Source organism: Diplotaxodon limnothrissa, linkage group LG3 (genome assembly GCF_057381915.1).
Source record: "Diplotaxodon limnothrissa isolate DT_005_m linkage group LG3, D_limnothrissa_male_GT1.1, whole genome shotgun sequence".
In the NCBI taxonomy this organism is placed as follows: Eukaryota; Metazoa; Chordata; class Actinopteri; order Cichliformes; family Cichlidae; genus Diplotaxodon; species Diplotaxodon limnothrissa.
In genome coordinates this window covers 23,676,957-23,695,602 of record NC_140598.1, presented here as the reverse complement: position 1 = coordinate 23,695,602, position 18,646 = coordinate 23,676,957, and the positions used below count along the sequence as shown (strand labels likewise).

At 41.4% G+C, this 18,646-nt stretch overlaps 3 protein-coding genes across 5 annotated transcripts in view; 1 reads left to right on the top strand and 2 right to left on the bottom strand.

Annotated features, from left to right (window-relative positions):
- Positions 1-18,646, bottom strand: part of LOC146635028 (hemicentin-1-like) — a 271,871-nt gene that overhangs the window by 176,033 nt on the left and 77,192 nt on the right. The window lies entirely within an intron of this gene.
- LOC146635032 (nuclear factor 7, brain-like) lies at positions 668-8,306 on the bottom strand. Of its 3 annotated transcripts, none has more exons than XM_085344738.1 (2): positions 6,924-8,294; positions 668-688 (listed from the first exon to the last, which is right to left on the bottom strand). In XM_085344738.1, the coding sequence occupies exons 1-2, from the start codon at positions 8,292-8,294 to the stop codon at positions 668-670; spliced, it is 1,392 nt and encodes a 463-aa protein (XP_085200864.1). The 3 variants fall into 3 exon arrangements, with proteins under 3 accessions (XP_085200864.1, XP_085200870.1, XP_085200878.1); XM_085344744.1 differs by lacking the exon at positions 668-688 and having other exon boundaries at positions 6,906-8,050; positions 8,264-8,294; XM_085344752.1 differs by lacking the exon at positions 668-688 and having other exon boundaries at positions 6,906-8,306.
- On the top strand, positions 15,000-17,063 carry LOC146635031 (butyrophilin-like protein 2). The gene is made up of 3 exons (XM_085345121.1): positions 15,000-15,171; positions 16,324-16,659; positions 16,891-17,063. The coding sequence occupies exons 1-3, from the start codon at positions 15,111-15,113 to the stop codon at positions 17,061-17,063; spliced, it is 570 nt and encodes a 189-aa protein (XP_085201247.1). The 5' UTR covers positions 15,000-15,110.

The following is an 18,646-nucleotide window of genomic DNA, read 5'->3' as shown; positions in this document are numbered from 1 at the left end:
GCCAAAAACTTCCAGATATGTTCTTTCACAGCTGCTTAAACATCTGTATCTGAGCACACATTTTGATATCAATCCTCTAAGCTCTGGTCAGTTGGTGGAAACACACATGCTCATGTTTTACTATCAGTTGACAATCATTGATACTCACTTGTTCTTCTCCTTGTACTGCATCTGAAAGTCATAAAGATTACATTAGTCACTGATTCACTAGAATAAGGTTGAATCTAATGCTACAGTGACCTCCCCTCTGTACTGTGTAATATAAAAGTCAGTCAGGTTTGCAGATGACACACAGATACTGTTGAGTTTTCACTGACAGAATGGCGATCACGCTGAAGTTCTCGCTGTTGCTTCTGGTCTGCTCTGTTTCCACAAATCAGACAGAGGCAGATAATGAAATTCTTGACCAGCAGATTTCAAACCAACAACCCTGTCCACAGGAAATCCATGCTGTGCTCAGAGAGCTGACTGCCTCAGTGGCTGAACAGAAAGTGGAAATCAGGACCTTAAAACAAGAGAATAAAGGTAGAGTATGATGTCAGGTAGTGAGAAAAATGACAGCATGAGGAAACCTTCATATGAGCCCCTGTTACAGAGATATCAATGTCACTTCATGAATCTATCACTAACGTTTCTCATTAATTTTTTTATTTTTATTATTTATTCATTATTTATTCAATAATCTAACCTACTAAAAATGAAAAGATTCAAATGATGCAGATAAATAAAATTCATATTGACTTATTTATGTTCTTTTCTGTCAGACCATGTCGCAAAACTGAAAGACCTGGAAATGCAGAACGTTGAACTTCAGAGACAGAGGTCTGAAATTGACAAACTTAAACAGCAACAAATAATAAATAAATAAATAAACTTTATTTATAAAGCACACTAAAAAAACAAGGGTATACCAAGGTGCTTGACAAAAATAAAATAGGAAAAGGGAGATGGGAGGGAAAAGAGAAAGGACCTGGCACGTATCGATTATAAAAACCATCATAAGATATAAAAGTAGTTCACAAGCATAAAAAATGTACCAGCGCACACAAGTGTTAACTGGGTGGAAAGGCAAGATTAAAGAAATAAGTCTTAAGCCGTGATTTAAACAGTGGCATAGAGTCAGACGCCCGGATAGCGACAGGAAGGTTGTTCCATAAGACCGGGGCAGCTACAGCAAACGCGCGGTCACTGCGAGACTTCAGCCGAGAACGAGGTTGCTCCAGAAGAATTTGGGTAGCAGAGCTAAGTGCTCTGACAGGAGTGTGTAACCTGAGAAGCTCATTGAGGTAGCTCGGCGCAAAGTTATTAATGGTTTTGTAGGTGAAAAGTAATATTTTAAATTGAATACGGTATTTAATTGGAAGCCAGTGCAAGCCAGCAAGAACAGGAGTGATGGAAGAAAACTTCCTGCTACCTGTCAAAAGGCGTGCCGCCGCATTCTGGACAGTCTGCAATCTAACGAGAAGGGTGGAGGAAAGGCCAATGTAAAGAGAGTTGCAGTTCATATCCAGAATCGGATTCTTTTGGTTATTACCCAAAGCTCGTGACCATAGGTGAAGGTGGGGACAAACTGATAGGAAAGAGCTCCTGCCAGCCACACAGCCACCTGCGACAATCACAGACATTTATCTACCGGCTTGACTGGCGGCTGCAAAACATTGCAAGATAATCTTGGTCAGGTATTCTTCCAGTCCACAACTTTACCACGAGTGTTGTTATATCAATTTAATTGTCCCACAAGGGGAAACTTGGGTGTAACAGCAGCAAGAAAACACATATACAAACAAACAGTACACATGACACAGAACAGAAACATACACAATTCTTACATATTTACATGATGGACAATGGTTACCAAAAACTGAGTACCATACTGTTGTTAAATTAAATAAAATTAAATACAGATAAGAGGCAACCCTGGTTGTAGTGTGAATCGGTTGATAAAACAGTGCACGATACAGCGCTGATGTAAACATCTGTGTTTGTTGGGAGCAGTTCAGATTGTACAGTCTGACAGCTGCAGGGAGGAAGGACCTGCGGAAACGCTCCTTCATGCATCGAGGATGCAGCAGTCTGTCACTGAAGCAGCTCTGCAGTTCAGCAACATCTACATGCATGGGGCGGGAGATAAACTGCTGCTCCAACATACCACACTGTGAAAAATGACAGATGCCACCACAGAGTCATAGAAGGTCTTTAAAAGCGCTCCCTGGACTCCAAATGACCTCAGCCGCCTCAGCAGGTAGAGTCTGCTCTGACCCTTCCTGTAAAGAGCATCATCCCTGTACTTATACTTTTGTGTTGCTCTCTCATCACATCTTCATTATTCTCATCACTGCTTAAAACAACACACATCTTTTTTTAACTGTCCTTTCTCCAAAACAGAAAGTGGCATTACAGTTGTTTCAGGCTGAGAGACACAAAACACTCTTCGTATTATCATTCATATATCATCCACACAACTATTTTATTTCTTTTTGTCCACTGGGCAGGTGACCTGCAGAATCATGTCTGCCCCAGCTGGATACCTTTTCACACACACCGTGACGTCAGACACACTCACAGTCACTTCATTCGTCAGACTTCTTTTAAGTTTGCAGCAGGCAATGCGACTGAGTATTGTGTCAAGATAAGTAGGAAGACCACGCTATAATGGACAGTTGAAGGAAAAGGTCAAATTTACAGGGAATCTTTTTGTTTTGTTTTTGGACAGAAAGATGAGAGTTTGATGTGTACATGGCTGTGAACAAAAATATAAATGTGGTGGATCATAAATTTGATTAGTTTTGAAGTTGTACATCTCTGTTCCTTACATTTCATGTCATGCCCTTATTAATGTTTTATTTGTTGCTTTGACTGTTTTCGAATAGAATATGCAGTGGGAATATAGAGGGAGATAAGTAGTGAAAGTTTTGCCTGGGTTGATTGTGCGTCGATCCATTGTTAATGCCTCAGGGCTCCAGTAGGTGGGTTCGCGCGCTTCCTCCTTCACTCAATACAGACGAGTGAGAGTGAGAGCTGCGTGTCTGTGCCGCTCTTTCACCTCTCCTCACTATTTCCCCTGTTTAAGGGCACAACATAAACACTGAGGCTTCAAAATGCAGCATCTACAACACTGTCACTCTGCCTCCACCATGGAGACAGTCTCCATGGTGATGAGTACAACTGGCAGCTGAAACTGTTGTGAACTTCTCCATGAGTCATATTTCCTGTTTCAGAGCTGCTGATTGGCTCTTTGGGCCCTTTACCTTCAGGAGGTCATGGACGAAGCACTGAAGTCGTTTATCACGTAAAAAATATTTTTAGTTTATAATAATTTGATAAATAATAAAATATTAATAAAATCTGGAAGTTTTTTTAGAACTTAGATTTTAAGCTATTTATGCCTTTTTTGCTGCTCTTTTTTAAACTTATTCCCTTTAAACTGTATTTATTCTTTTTAAAATATATTGGTTATTGCACTGTAGAGGCTGCTGAGGAACAGTATTTCGTTTCAGGCTGTGTAACACGAAATGACAATAACCAATAAAGTCTTGAGAGCTGCCATCATTGTTCCAGCAGGAGGCAGTAAAACACCAAACTGCACCTGTTGTGCTGAAAAGGTGTGAGCATGTGCAGTAACCCAGTAAGTTACCTGAATATCTCTCTCTCTCACACACACACACACACACACACACACACACACACACACACACACACACACACACACACACACACACACAGTACTGATACTAATGACTCGCTCTCAGATCTATTTGGGTTTAATGTCAGGGTATATTTGTGGATGAAAGTTTTGGTAGGACACATGATGTGGACAGTCTGGTAATCCCAGAATATTTTAATGTAAGAAAACTCCAGACAGCTCTGGAGAAAGTTTCAGAGTAAAAGCCCTGGAGTGTTTTACATGTTATTCTGTTGGATTAAATCTGACGGAGCTGATTCATAAACACTTCACTGCCAGGTATCAGGTGACCTGCAGAGACTGATCCTACAAACACTCAGAAACAGAGTAAACCAAACTGCACCACAGTGATCAGACGAAACCTTCCTGACATGAACACAGCTCCTCAGTAAAAACTGTGAACCAGCAGAGAGACTACACCCAGCACCATACACCACCTCTCTGACACAGTACACCCTCGGGCAGGTGGTGTCCCCATAAACAGTGTGAGAAGCTCTGATTATTTACTATGTTCAAACAAACTGAGTGTCCACAAACGTCTGAGCTCACAGTGAGAGCTGCTGGCACAGTTTGGAGGTGTTCTGCCCCCTGCTGGACACACAGAGCTACAACATGAGGATCAGAGGAGGCTGGTGCTGCTTCACCTTTAGACACAAGAAGGAGGTCAAAAAATGTAAAAACAGAGATTGTTTTTAAACCTGTAAAGGGGGAAATCCTGACGAACCAATCCACAGCCAGAAAAGAAGTCTAACTCTGTGCTGCTCCAATCAGGAATCAGCTCTGTTACTGTGTGAGTGTGTAAAGTCACAGAGTAGCTGGTTTCAAATGTATCTATAAAGTTTATTCACATTTTATTTAGGCTTCAAAAAACAGTCCAAGTTTATTTCTTTGGACTTTGTTCACTTAGCGCCACCTGGAGGACAGTCAGCTCCCTGCAGCAGCTCTGGAGGACTGTTAACTGATGAAGAGCTCGGACTGCACAGCCTGCTTCATCACCGACTTCTTTAAATAAACATGACCACGATCAGTCGCAGCACCTCAGACAAACACTTGTTACACAGCAGCCGCCTTCACACCGACTGAGCTCCATCACAGCTTCAGAGCTCAGCTTACTAAAGTCAAAGTTTATTTCCTCTCAGGTTTCTTACTTTCAGTAAAGTTTCACTGTTAGAGCCCTGACCAGCATCCTGCAGCATCTGGAGCAGCTGTGTGGTGCTGTCATGGCAATAAGGATCCAAATCTGTGGGATGTTTCCAGCAGGGGTTATAACCTGCAGCCAGCAAGGTGTGCCTAATAAAGTGGCAGTGTTTATGTCACAGTGCAGCAGCATCAGAAAACGGTGGTTTACATCTCTGTTACAGGAAACCTGAAGAGTTAAAACACCAGAGAAGAAAATCTAAACGTTACACAAAGAACAAAAAAGAAGTAAACTTCATAAAAACTTCACAAATGATGCTTTAAATGAAAAATAAATCCCTGTAAATAATTCAACAGGTCACATGTTAGAACCACCTTAACTAAACTCTGTAGCCGCTCACTGTGGTTTGTCCCAGCAGCTCTTAGGAAACAAACTGCTAACTTCAGTGTCAGCACACACTGTTAGTAAACTATGCAACACTGAATTCAGGTTTCAGTTGTGTTAAGTTGTGAAGTTGTGATGAAAGTCTTCTTACTGACACAGGTAGGATGGTCAGGCGTCCTCTGTTCCTTCACCGTTCATGAACTGTCACTTATAAAATGCTGCCAAACATCAACTACACTCAATAACTAAACGTGTGCAGGTTAAAGTGATGGACGCCCAGATCTGCACTCCAAATACAAACAGACTAAAGGTGTTTCCTCCAGAAACAAAGACAATATTTACAAAGGTCTCACAGGTAAATTGTGAGCGATCACAGCAGCATCTCATCCTGACTAACAGCTTTTAGATGCAGGGAGAGCGTCGTGGTTCAGAAGTGGTTCAGCAGATGATGAAGGCCTTTCTGTTGCATTGTGTAGTGCTGTGGAGGCCATGATGGTCGACTGGGTCTGCTTCTCCTGAACTCACAAACACTTCTGAGGTATTTACACCTGAAGCCTCATTGAATGTGAGTCAGAAACAAACGGCTCAGCTGTGATTAATGGATGTTTCCCTGCATTTCTATTTTCACACAGTTTATTTCTTACAGCAGGAAAACTGAACAGAATGTATGTAAGAGGTCAGAGTGAGGATGACGTCACTTAATACAGGAAATACATGTTTGTCTGTTTTGATGATGAAGGACTTCTTCAGCTCTGTAAACAGCTACACTTGAGAGGACAGAGGTGATTTCATGGATCAATAACAATGTGTTTATCAGCTTTCATCATCGCAGTGCAGACATGATGTCAGATCTATCAGAGTGAAGGCCGTCTCTCTGATGACGTCACAGAGCAGAGTCCTTCTGTCCAATAAAGGATCTCAGATCAGCTGCTGCCATCTTGTGGCCACAGTTGGTTACTGTCTCTGAAAGTTGTCTCATGTTTCCTGTTGTCCTGCTAACAAAGGCTGGAGCTCATCATGCTGAGAGGGCAGCAGCATTTTGTGGCTCTTCACACATGTTCATTATATTCTGATGATCCTGGATGGAGACAAACTACAGATAAGTGTGTTCAGCCCAACTAGTTTATCTCATTACAGCAGTTTGATGTTTCCCTTTGAATCCCCCTGAAGATCCTGACAGTGAAGCACGTACATAATACTCCAGCCTTTCAACTCTGAGCTTATTTAGTTCTATTAATACACTGAAATCTCATTTGTGTCATGAAGAAAGTCTTTAATCAAACAGAATTCAAAGATCAGAAACATTTCATATATGGAGTTAAACATGAATCATTGTTTCAACAACATATTTATTGTTGTCATAAACAGACAAGAAGACAACAACAAACTGCTCCTCCCATTCAACACATGTCAGTCCATATCCCAGCAAACTAAATCATCTCCATTTACACATCAAATAGAAACATGAATCACTTGTAATGATTAGAAACTTGATAGAATTTCAAATCTAGTTTGGGGAGTCATTCAGTGAGAAACAGTGAAATGATTTTCCATGTGAAAAGGTGGACAGCAGAAACAGAAAGAAAGAGTGAAACTAAAAGAGAAACAAAGAGCTTTGGAACAACGAGGCAGCAGGAGGACAGCTGCAGTTTAACAGCTTCAACTCACTGACAGGAAACAACATTAGAAACATCATCATCCTCAACTCATCTGCTGCACTGACACTGACACCTTCAACGGACACACCTTCAGTTTATCATCAGTGTGAATGTATGGAAACATCCTGTGAGTGAAAGTGTGTGTGAAGGTGTGTATGTGTGTGTTAGTATCAGGATCAGAGAACGACAGCTTTCCTCTGTTCCAGTCCAGATTCACTCTGATCCTCTGGAGCTTCTTCTGTACTGAGAGATCAGTGAGAGGAGCTGATGGTGAGAATGCTGAGTATTTACCTTCATAGAACCATATTGTCCATAATCCAGACAGTTTGTCTCCCTTCCTCTGCACAGACTCTGCTAACACACCCAGTGCCCACCATGTACTGTCTCCAACATCGACATCCCAGCTGTGAGTCCCTGAGTTAAAGCCCTCAGAGCCCAGGACAGACCAGCAAAAATCAAACCTCTCTGGATTATCAGGAAGCTGCTTCTCTCCTCCTCGTCTCACACTGGTCAGATCTTCAGACAGGATGAGGTCTGGATGAGCAGTGTTTGGGTCCAGAATGAGAGGAGTGTAGGAGACCATGTCCTTCATGTTGTTCCAGATGTTGAAGGTCAGGTTGCCCAGGTGTTTGGCCTGGTCTATCAGAGCTCCTGAGGGCAGCTGTGGATCATCCAGCAGGGGGCAGCGCTGGACTCTTTCCACTGCAGCCTTGTAGTTGTGCAGGAATGAGACGTCTTCAGCTCTCAGCTCCTCCTCTGTGGCTCTGACTGTGTCTGAAAGAGCTGCTATCTCTCTGCTCAGAGCCTCCATCTTCTCCTTCATCATCCCACTCTTCTGCTCCTCTTCCTCCCTCAGTGCAGCCAGCCTGGCCTCCTCTTCCTCTGCTAGAAACTGCTGAAGCTTCTTAAACTGCTCCTTAATCTGCCTCTCTGTGTGTCGGGCCTGGACCTTAATGTGTTCTGCTGTTTGATCAAACTTCACTTGAACTTCTTCACAAACCTTTAACTTCTTCTTTAAGGGCTCCAGAGTTTCCTGAAGTTCCTTCTTGTGTTGTTGTGCAGCTTCATCGATGGGTCTGAATCTGTGATTGATGTGTTTTTCTGAGTCTCTGCAGATGTGACACACTGGCTGCTGATGGTCCAGACAGAAGAGTTTGAGTTTCTCAGAGTGCAGACTGCAGAGAGCCTCTGAAGCTCTCTGATCTCTCTCCTGTAAGAACGACTCACACAGGTTCTTTAAAGCCAGACTTAAAGGTGGTTCATCCTTTGAAGATCTTCTCTTACAAACTGGACACTCGTGTGTTGGTCTCTCTCTCCACCATCTCTTCAGACAGTCTTTACAGAAGCTGTGGCTACATGACAGAAGAACAGGATCTCTGAAGACCTCCTGACAGACCGGACAGCAGAGATCCTCCTCTGATCTGGAAGCCATTGAGTCTGTGAGTGAAGCTGAAAACAGCAGACAGGAAGTACAGTCAGTCCTGGCTCCCCTCCCTCCTCTACCACCTTCACTGAAACTTCCTTTGAGTCGTGTTTTTGCTCAAACTCACATTCAGTGTGTGGAGCGTCAGTAGCTTGAAGCAGCAGTGTTGGAGTTTTCCACGTTTCTCTCCTGTAGCTGGACTCACTCAGAGGAAGCTGCTAGTTTGGTCTGAGCTCAGTCTGATCGTCTGTGCGTCTCTCTTTACTGAGGACGAAGAACTTCCTGTTTCCTGGTTTGTCACATTTGAGTGACGTGAGGGGAGGAGAAAATGTTGCTGTTTGACTTTTAACTAAGGTGTGTTTCAATCCTGCCTGCAGCTCAAAAGCTGTAAAACAGGTTTTGTCTTTTCACCTCCACAGGTCACAACATGAAACCTGTTGTGAAGTTTATAAAATAAAGTGTCACTCGGTGGTGCAGCTGTTTGTCAGCTTCTATTTTAGACTTTGTTCTGGTTCTTGTTCAGGTTCCCAGCAGTGGGAGTGTAATGCAGTCACACACACACAGGTGGTGTTAAGGTGGATTCACTTTGTTACAGACAGTGGTGTTATTTCCTGTAACTAAGGGTGTGTTTCACTCCAAAGTTCAGACATTAACCTGCCAGAAGTTGTAAAAGTTACTGATAAAGAGCTTTTATCTCATTTCACATGTTGTCCACAATCTCCTCGTGATTACCTCTGGAAAGCCCCGTGGCACAGCTCTCCATCCAGTGCAGCTTTATGGTCATTGCTGTGGTTCCAGAATCTTCTCATGATGACCAGTAGGTCCCCAAACAGCATGACCTTTGACCTCAACCCCTGCCTGGGCTGTCAGCTATGGTCCCTACTTCTCGCTGGGTCTCTGAAGATTTCTCAGGAATTCTGAGAAAATCTTATCAGAGGAGGCAGTGAAGACACCTGAACTTCAAGGCAGTCAGGCTGGGCGAGTCTGTGATTACATACTTTTATCTAAGTACAATCTGAGTATTTTACCTGTAAGTAATCTTACAGTATTATGTTATATTGTGAGTCCTTCTTACAGATCTTCCTAGGTTGAAAATGAAACAGTACTAAATGTAACAAGTAGACATCAGCACTAAAGTCATCAGTTTAATGGACACAGAGGAAGCTTTTCAAAGGCTTGCTTGGCCTTTGAGGCCTGCATGGAGCTCAGGCTGACACTAAGCACAGGAAAGGCCCACAGTGGGTGCACACACAGGATACAGATCTGTCAGGTCATGATCAACAACCACTGACCAAAGCCCACTGATCTCTGACCTCCCAGCCCATTCTTCCTTCAGTGGGCTGCTTTCAGTCATTATGCAAATGTTCTGTTTATAAGATTGAGGAAACCTGCAGTCAGCTGAGACTGAAGAAGTCACCTGGATGAGTGACGAAACGTTTCTCCCACAAAACACTGCGTCCAGATGAACAGAATCAACTTGGAGATTTACTTTCCTGGATGATTGAGCATGCATCAAGACGTTTGGCAGCTGTAGCAGTCGTGGAAAATTCCCTCTGTGGCAGAAAATCTCACAGATGCAGTCTTGATACCAATAGATGGATAAAAACTGGAGGAAATCCTCAGAGGCCTTGAAAACTCCTAAATGGAAGTAGCTTCTTCTGCTGGGTCTATTCTGTTGGTCTGAGACTGGCTTCCCTTCATTGGCTTCCTGTTAAATCCAGAATTGAATCCAAAATCCTGCTCCTCACATACAAGGTCTTAAATAATCAGGCCCCATCTTATCTTAATGACCTTGTAGTACCATATCACCCTATTAGAGCACTTCGCTCTCGCTCTGCAGGCCTACTTGTTGTTCCTAGAGTATTTAAAAGTAGAATGGGAGGGAGAGCCTTCAGTTTTCAGGCCCCTTTTCTGTGGAAACAGCTTCCAGTTTGGATTCAGGAGACAGACACTATCTCTACTTTCAAGATTAGGCTTCAAACTTTCCTTTTTGCTAAAGCATATAGTTAGGGCTGGACCAGGTGACCCTGAATCCTCCCTTAGTTATGCTGCAGTAGACGTAGGCTGCCGGGGATTCCCATGATGCATTGAGTTTTTCCTTTCCTTACCTTTATGGTTATGTAAGTTCCAGCTGGAAGGTGATCATCGGTTGGAGATTGAATGGGGACGACTACAAGACTGGTTGTCCCTACCTATGCCCCATTTCCAATCAGGCTGTGCTTACTTGTGTGATGAAGTTTCTGCATCTAGAAGAGCTAAATTAGTTTTTTGTAGAAATTATTATTATTGTAATTAATTATACATTTTTGTAGCTGTAGGAGTGGGAAGCCTTTTACGTCATTTTTGTTTCCTTTCTACAAGGCTTTGTTTGTTGTGTTAGATGTGTCCCTCTGATGTTCCTCTAAAGACAAATAAAACATTTTGTTTTGGTGAAACTGTAAAACTTGCTGTGGCATTGGTGCTTGAATGGGGAAGTCATTTTTTGTGTTGCATACATCTCTGGGCAGATATTTGGGCAGTAATTTTGAACACCATGTAAAAATGTCAGTGGACATAATGCAAAACCCAATGCTTCAAATCACAGCATCTAAAACCAAAATTGTGCCAAAGATGCCTCATTTCTGTTTAATAGGATAAAACAATGCTAGCTATGTTATAGACACAGTAACCCAAGGAAAGCAGTAAGTACACTGACTGACATTGTTACTATGACAACAACAAGCTGACATTTGGACAAAAAAAACCTTGGAGTAATTATTGAGAAAAACATTAAATTTAAATAAAGTTTTAAAAAACACATGACCAAAAATGTAACTAAAACACATCCTCTGGATGTTTCCAGAATATTTTAAATAAATAAATAATTTAAGGAACAACAACAAAAGAAGATCTATAATCAGCATTTATCTCTTCTGTTTTATTTGATGGTGGGGAAATCATAATCATAAAGAGGCTTCTGATTAGAATTTATTTGTTATAAATGTGATTTATATAAACTTTCATTTAGTACGGTGTGTTGATTATATGTAATATATTTTACTTATTATTTATTTACATTCAGTTTTTATTCCTGAGAATTTTGGTTTTTTTTTATAAAAACTAAAATCAGGACAGAATAATTATTTTGCTGTCTTATTTTATGAATCATTTCAATGTAAGCAGCTATCTTTTGAATATGTGGCTTTACAGCTGAAGGCCCCATCCAAAGTTGTGTTTCTTAATGTTTACAGGCCTCCCAAATACTGCACAGACTTTTTTAATGACCTCAGTGAACTGCTGTCTGTGATCTGTGTTGATTTCGACTGTGTAGTTATTGTTGGGGATTTTAACATCCATGTGGACAACCCTCAGGACAAAGGGACTAAAGACCTGAGTAACACTCTGGGCAACTTTGGGCTGACTCAGCATGTAACAGAGGCCACACATAATAGAGGACACACTCTTGACCTACTGATCTCCAAGAGCCTGAGCATTTCAAAGGTTACTGTGTCTGATGTGGGCGTGTCTGATCATTACTGTGTTTTCTTTGAAAGTAAAATCTCAGCCCACATAAATATATCAACAGCCGTGATCACAAAACGGTGTATAACTGAACACAGTAGTGAGATCTTTAACCAGGTCTTCCCATTAACACCTGACCTGTCCAAAGGTTCAGTCAATGAGCTCGTCAATAGCTTCAATGCTAACATGTTAAATGTAATGGACACTATTGCTCCCATTAAGGTGAAGGTTATCTCTGGAAGGAAATAGTCTCCATGGAGAAACTCCACACTGGTGAAAAATGAAAAAAGAGAGTGTAGGAAAGCTGAGCTTGAACTTCATTCGACCATGGCCTGCAATGACTTTGCCAAATTCTTCACAGAAAAAATCCAAAAGATTAGACAAGCAGTTGGTACATCAACAGCAGATCCAGGATATGTACTGTGTCCACCGAAAAACTGTTCAAACACCATGAAACAGTTTCACCCGATTAACAGCAAAGACCTGGAGGACATCTTAGGTAAACTGAACTCCTCCTCCTGCTGTTTAGATGTCCTGCCAACAAGTTTTTTCAAAAAGGTCTCAAAGACTTTGGAGTCAGACCTGTTACAGATCGTCAACTTTTCCTTAATGTCAGGTGTGTTTCCGGAACCGCTAAAAACTGCTGTAATCAAACCTATACTGAAAAAGGACAATCTTGACAAGACACAAATGAAAAACTACAGGCCGATCTCAAATCTCCCATTTGTAAGTGAGATCATTGAAAAAGCAGTTTCTCAACAGCTCAATTACTTCTTAAAACAGAATAACTGCTATGATGCCTTCCAGTCAGGTTTTAGACAGAACCACAGCACTGAAACCGCTCTGACCAAAGTGTTTAATGACATATGTCTGAATACAGACAGTGGAACAATGTCAGTCTTAGTTTTACTGGATCTCAGTGCAGCATTTGATACAGTTGACCACAGCATATTACTCAAACGACTGGAGAACTGGACAGGTCTTTCAGGAACTGTACTAAACTGGTTCAAAACATACTTAGAAAACAGAAAATACTTTGTATCAATAGGTAACTTCACATCTGAGCAGACTAGTATCACATGTGGAGTTCCCCAAGGTTCCATCTTGGGACCCCTTCTGTTTAACATCTACATGCTCCCACTGGCACAGATTATAAAGAACAACAAAATAAACTACCACAGCTATGCAGATGACACACAAATATATATCACAATGTCACCAGGAGACCGAGGCCCTGTACAGGCTCTTGGTAAATGCATTGAGGAAATTAATGACTGGTTGTGCCACAATTTTCTCCAGCTAAACAAAAACAAAACTGAAGTAATAGTCTTTGGTGCCAAAGAAAAACGATTACAGCTCACCAGAGAACTTCAATCTATACACCTAAAAACCACAAACCAGGCGAGAAATTTGGGTGTAGTGATGGATGCAGACCTAAACTTAGAAAAACACATTAAGACAATAACAAAGTCAGCTTACTATCACCTCAAGAATATTTCAAGGATAAAAGATCTGATGTCTCAACAGGACCTGGAAAAACTAGTTCATGCATTCATCTTTAGTAGGCTTGATTACTGTAACAGCATCTTTACAGGTCTACCTAAAAAATCAGTCAGACAACTACAGCTCATTCAGAACTCTGCTGCTCGAGTCCTCACTAAGACCAAAAAAGTGAACCACATCAGTCCAGCTCTGAGGTCTTTACACTGGCTGCCTGTCCGTCAGAGGATAGACTTTAAAGTTCTGATGCTGGTCTATAAAGCTCTGAATGGTTTAGGACCAAAATACATCAGTGACCTCCTGACCCAGTATGAACCTTCCAGATCCCTCAGGTCATCTGGATCCGGTCTTTTATCAGTTCCCAGAGTCAGAACCAGACACGGAGAAGCTGCATTCATCTTTTATGCTCCTTATATCTGGAACAAACTCCCAGAAAGCCTCAGATCAGCTGAAGCACTCAGTTTATTTAAATCCAGGTTGAAGACTCACCTGTTCTCAGCTGCATTTGAATAAAGCACCAAATCCACACTTTTAAGCTTAAATTTCAAAACTAACATTTTAACTACTGATTTTATCTATTGTTCTGATTTTATCTACAGTTTTTTTAAATCATGCTTTTTATTGTTTTTGTTTTTTAATGTCTCTGTAAAGCACTTTGAATCACCTTGTTGTTGAATTGTGCTATATAAATGAACTTATATAAATAAACTTGCCTCGCCGCTTTCAGCCACATTTACAAAAACGCTCCTCCTGTTCTGATTTTTCTGATAATAATCAGAAAGTGCTGAACTCCTCTGAGCTGTTACAGGAACAGATGTTGGCAGATGTGTCAGTGACAGAGTTACAGTTAGAGAGGTCAGTGAGCAGGATTTCTATCAGGATTCGTGTCAGAGTTATTATAATGATGTCTGTTGGTTCACACTCACGGCTGCTTTGGACTGATTCCAGCTCAAAGAGCATCAACATGTTTTCATTTTTCCATCATGATGAGGAGCAGAAACTCTGAGGATTCTCCTGAACTCCTGACTACAGTAAGTCATCCACAGCTTCTGCTTTATATTCTACATATTATTCAGTAAATAATAGATAATTACTGATAATTAGACACTTTCAGAGGGACAAAAGTAAAAAAAAAAAATCTGTAGTTAAGAAGTACAGATACTCAAGCTGTACAAATACTCCGGTAATAGCTGAAGTACTCATTAAACTTCTTTACTGAAGTAAAAATGAAAACTACAGGCTCTGAAAAGTACTCAGAGAACACGGACATGTCTGCTGTAACTGCGTCACTCTGCTCCACGCTGATGTTTGTCCTGTTCGTCTCTGCAGGTGAGATTTAACTCTGAGATAAAACAGGAAGTTTTGGCTGCACAGTAAAAATATTTCCCTGAGACTTATTTTCATATTATTTCAGTTTTTCTGTTTGTGACGATGAAACAAGAATCAAACTGCCGTCAGAAACAAAACGTTCTTCTGCTTCAGCGACTGAAACACAAACTGTTCCTACATGACGACACATGAGAGGTTCTGATTTTGTTCTGTGGAGATCGTTCAACAACTGAACACTAAAACTTTTCTACTTCGTTTGTTGTGACGCACTTATTTCTGCGCATCCTCAGTCCAACCTACCAAACGTCACTCTAACGCCACGTCCTCACGAGACACGGAAGAGTTTGAACCGCAGCTTTAACTTTATTTGAACCTTAAATGTAATCTGATGTGTTCAGGTTTGAACTCAGGTTCAGTTATTGAGTGAAAACACCAACAGACTCAGACATTTAGAACAAACTAAGAGTCAGATCAGCAGAAACAGAGAACACGGACATGTCTGCTGTAACTGCGTCACTCTGCTCCACGCTGATGTTTGTCCTGTTCGTCTCTGCAGGTGAGATTTAACTGATAGAAACTAAACTGAGTTTATTTCTGAGATAAAGAGTCTCAGTCTGGTTTACATGCTGATTATATTTCTCTAATAAGTAGTTTATTACTCATTCAGTGTTGCGATCGACACAAAGCTGGGTGGAGTCTGTGTGTTGGTGCAGTTTGCAGCACAGACACAAAGAAGTGTAATGTGTGTGTCAGTGTGATGTGTTGTAGTGTCAGGAGTCAGGATGCAGCTACAAAGCTTTTTGTTCAGTGTATACAAACAGCTGTAGCTCCATAAAGGCAGCATGCAGAGACTCACAGTGTCTTATAATGAGAGGCTGCTTTCTCTCACACATTATGTTCACTTATTATCAGCACATGTTGTTGTTTGTGGAACAGAGTTATTGTAGTTTTTTCTCATTAGTTTGAGTTTTTATTCCATTTGGACTTTTTGTGTTTAGTTCAGTTTAGTTTCCAGATGATTTTCTTCTTTTTCAGGTTTGATTATTTATTGCTTGAAGAGTTTTAATAGTTTTATTCTTTTTTCATTCTTACTGTTTGGAGGTTTGTGTCAGAGGCCAGATTCAGGAGCATCAGTACAGCTGTTACAATAAAAAGCAGTGACTCAGTCTGACAGACATCCAGAGTCTCAATGAACTCGTCCATCAACAACATTTTATCAAACTAACAGATTCTAAAACCAAAGATTTGTTTTTCAGATGATGTTTTTCATCCGTCTCAGTCTTTGCTCATGAACTTTGTCTCCAAACGTCTCAGCCTGAGCTTCCCTCTGATGAACTCGTTCATAATCTCGTCCATTCTGCTCTCAATGAAAATCTGAACATGTTCAGCTCGGCCTCCTGTCTTTGTGTCAGAGTCTCCAAAGCAAACATGACAGCTGCTCACTGCCATCTTCAAACCTTCCCTTTCACTCTTGCTGCTGTCCTTCTGTCACAAATCAGCCCTGATGAAGATGCTCGGGATCAGGTGAGGAGGAGGAGAAGACTCGCTGTGGTGACGCTTGAAGGGACACAAGAAGAAACACAATCAAAGATCATCATCTAATAACAGAAGACAATCTTTTATTGTGTGTTTCTGATTGGCTGCTGTAGAAGTGAACAATTGTACTTTGACCTTTAACCTCTCTGCTCTGTGTTGTTTCCTCTTTCAGACCAGAAAACCATCACAGCTGAGTCTGGACAGGACGTCACTCTGACATGTCGAGCTCCAAACAACAACATCATTATTTTAGAGTGGAGCAGAGCTGACCTGAGAGATGAATATGTGTTTGTTTACCGGGACGGTCACTTTGTTCCAGATGACCAGCATCCATCTTTTAAGAACCGGGTGGATCTGCAGGACAGACAGATGAAGGATGGAGACGTGTCTTTGATTCTGAAGGATGTGAACACTGCTGATAGTGGAACATATGAGTGTCGTGTCTTCATGGAAGAAACACGCTCATGGAAGTTCATCAGCAGCATCCACCTTCATGTTGTTCCTCCAGGTGAGTGAGTAGAGTTGAGTGTGTGTGTGATCAGAGGTGAAGCTGCTTCCTGGTTGTTGATGTTTGTTTCTAAAGATGTTGCTGATGAGACTTTGTAGAAAGCAGCTGGTCTGAGTGATGTGATCAGAGTGCAGTAGATAATGTCTGACAGCAGTTTGAAGAGGAAATGGATTCTGTTCTGTTCTTCACTCATCACCTACCTGACAGCTGACACCTGTTTCTCACCTGCAGGTCAGACAGGAGGACAAGAGAAGGATGAAGACAAAGAGAAGGAGGATGGATCTGTTGGACTGATTGTTGGTCTGTCAGTTCCTGCTCTGCTTCTTGTTGCTGTTGTTGGTTTTTTGATCTACAGAAAACATAAACAACAGCAGAGAGTGGAAACAAACCAGCCTCCTGTTTAAGTGCAGCAGGTTTAAAATGTCTCAGAGCTTTTTCCAGCTTTGAGTCTGCCGCTGCTGTTCAGAGTTCTGGGTGTTGTCAGTGTTTAAAATCCTGCAGAAACAGATGAACTGAGCACAGACAGCAGGCCCACAGCACTGTAGGTTTATTTCAGTTTTATCTTTAATGGCTGCTTCTGTTTTTGCTGACAGCTCATCTCAGTGGACGAGTTTCATCTTTAAAAACAGTCTTTACATTTCATAGTAACTGGAACATCCAGAGGGCTGTGACTACAAATCAACTTCAACACAGTCAGGCTTTCTTTGTGTTAGCTGGCTCAACTAAACCTGAAACTGCAGTCAGAGACAGCAGGTATCACCGTGGTGATTATCACCTTTCTCTGCTTCAGGCTCTGAGCACGCTCAGATGAAAAGGAGCGTTTCATGTATCATGTGACTTTTCTTCTACACAAAATGGTCCCTGTGAGCGCCACCCAGTCCAATCAGAGACGTTACTCACTGATAACTTCACTAATGTCTCCACTACATGAATACAGGTACATTGTAACAGTGTGATGTGCAGTTTAGCTTCACTCAGTGGCTTCAGTAAGTTACAGTTTAACAAGCTGCACATATGAAACATTTCCTCCAGCAGAGAATCGACATCACAGTGAAAACGTGGCTCTAACAGCTGATTTAAAAACAAAACTCTGAACATGAAATGCTCCTGACCAGGTGATCTTTCACCATCAGTTACCATGGTGATTTAGCCTCTTTCTGACACAGAAAGCTCTGACTTTGAGTGTGACACAGCTCACTGAGACATTTTGTTGTGCACGCCTACTTTTAACTCTTCAAACAAATGAAATCAACACTTGAACATTTTTCACTTTGATGGTTTTGTTTCCACTGACTGTAGTTACATCATTTTGAGCTCAGATTACATATTTATGAAGTTTTTCACACCTGAATCTTTCAATCATCAAGATCTGGTTTCAGTTTTCTCTTTATCTTTGTGAGCTGTGTGGGTTGTTTACCCTCAGTATCCATGAACAGTGTTACAGACCTGGGATCAGTGTTTTTGTTTATAAGATCAAATATGACCTCATTATGTGAGTGTGAGCTGTGGACCACAAAACCTCAACAACACTAATCCTCGATCAGCTGTTTCACTAAAATTACATCCAAGTATGAACTCATCCCATCGTTCATGCATCAATTTGTAGCTGACAGATGGTTATGCACATCCCTGGTTGCCTAGGTAACCCTCTAACCTTAGATAACGCTATTGTTGTCACTCAGCAGTATGATTTAATGTAGTTGTTTCAATAGATCTCAAAGATAAGAAAAGTTCACCTCGGTACTCGCTGACTTCACATAAGTGATCAGTTATTGCGTTTAAAAAGTGTAGCTACTCGTCTTTGACCTTGTATGTATGTGTGTTTATGCTCTGATTGTATTTTCCTGCTGCTCACACAGCATTAGAAAAGCCTGAAAACTCAGTGTTCACAGAGTCTGTAAGCCCCAAATGTTTGTATGAAGGACAGAGAACAAACAACAAAGGTCAGTGTGAGAGTGTCTCTGTATTTGAACAATAAACTCTTACT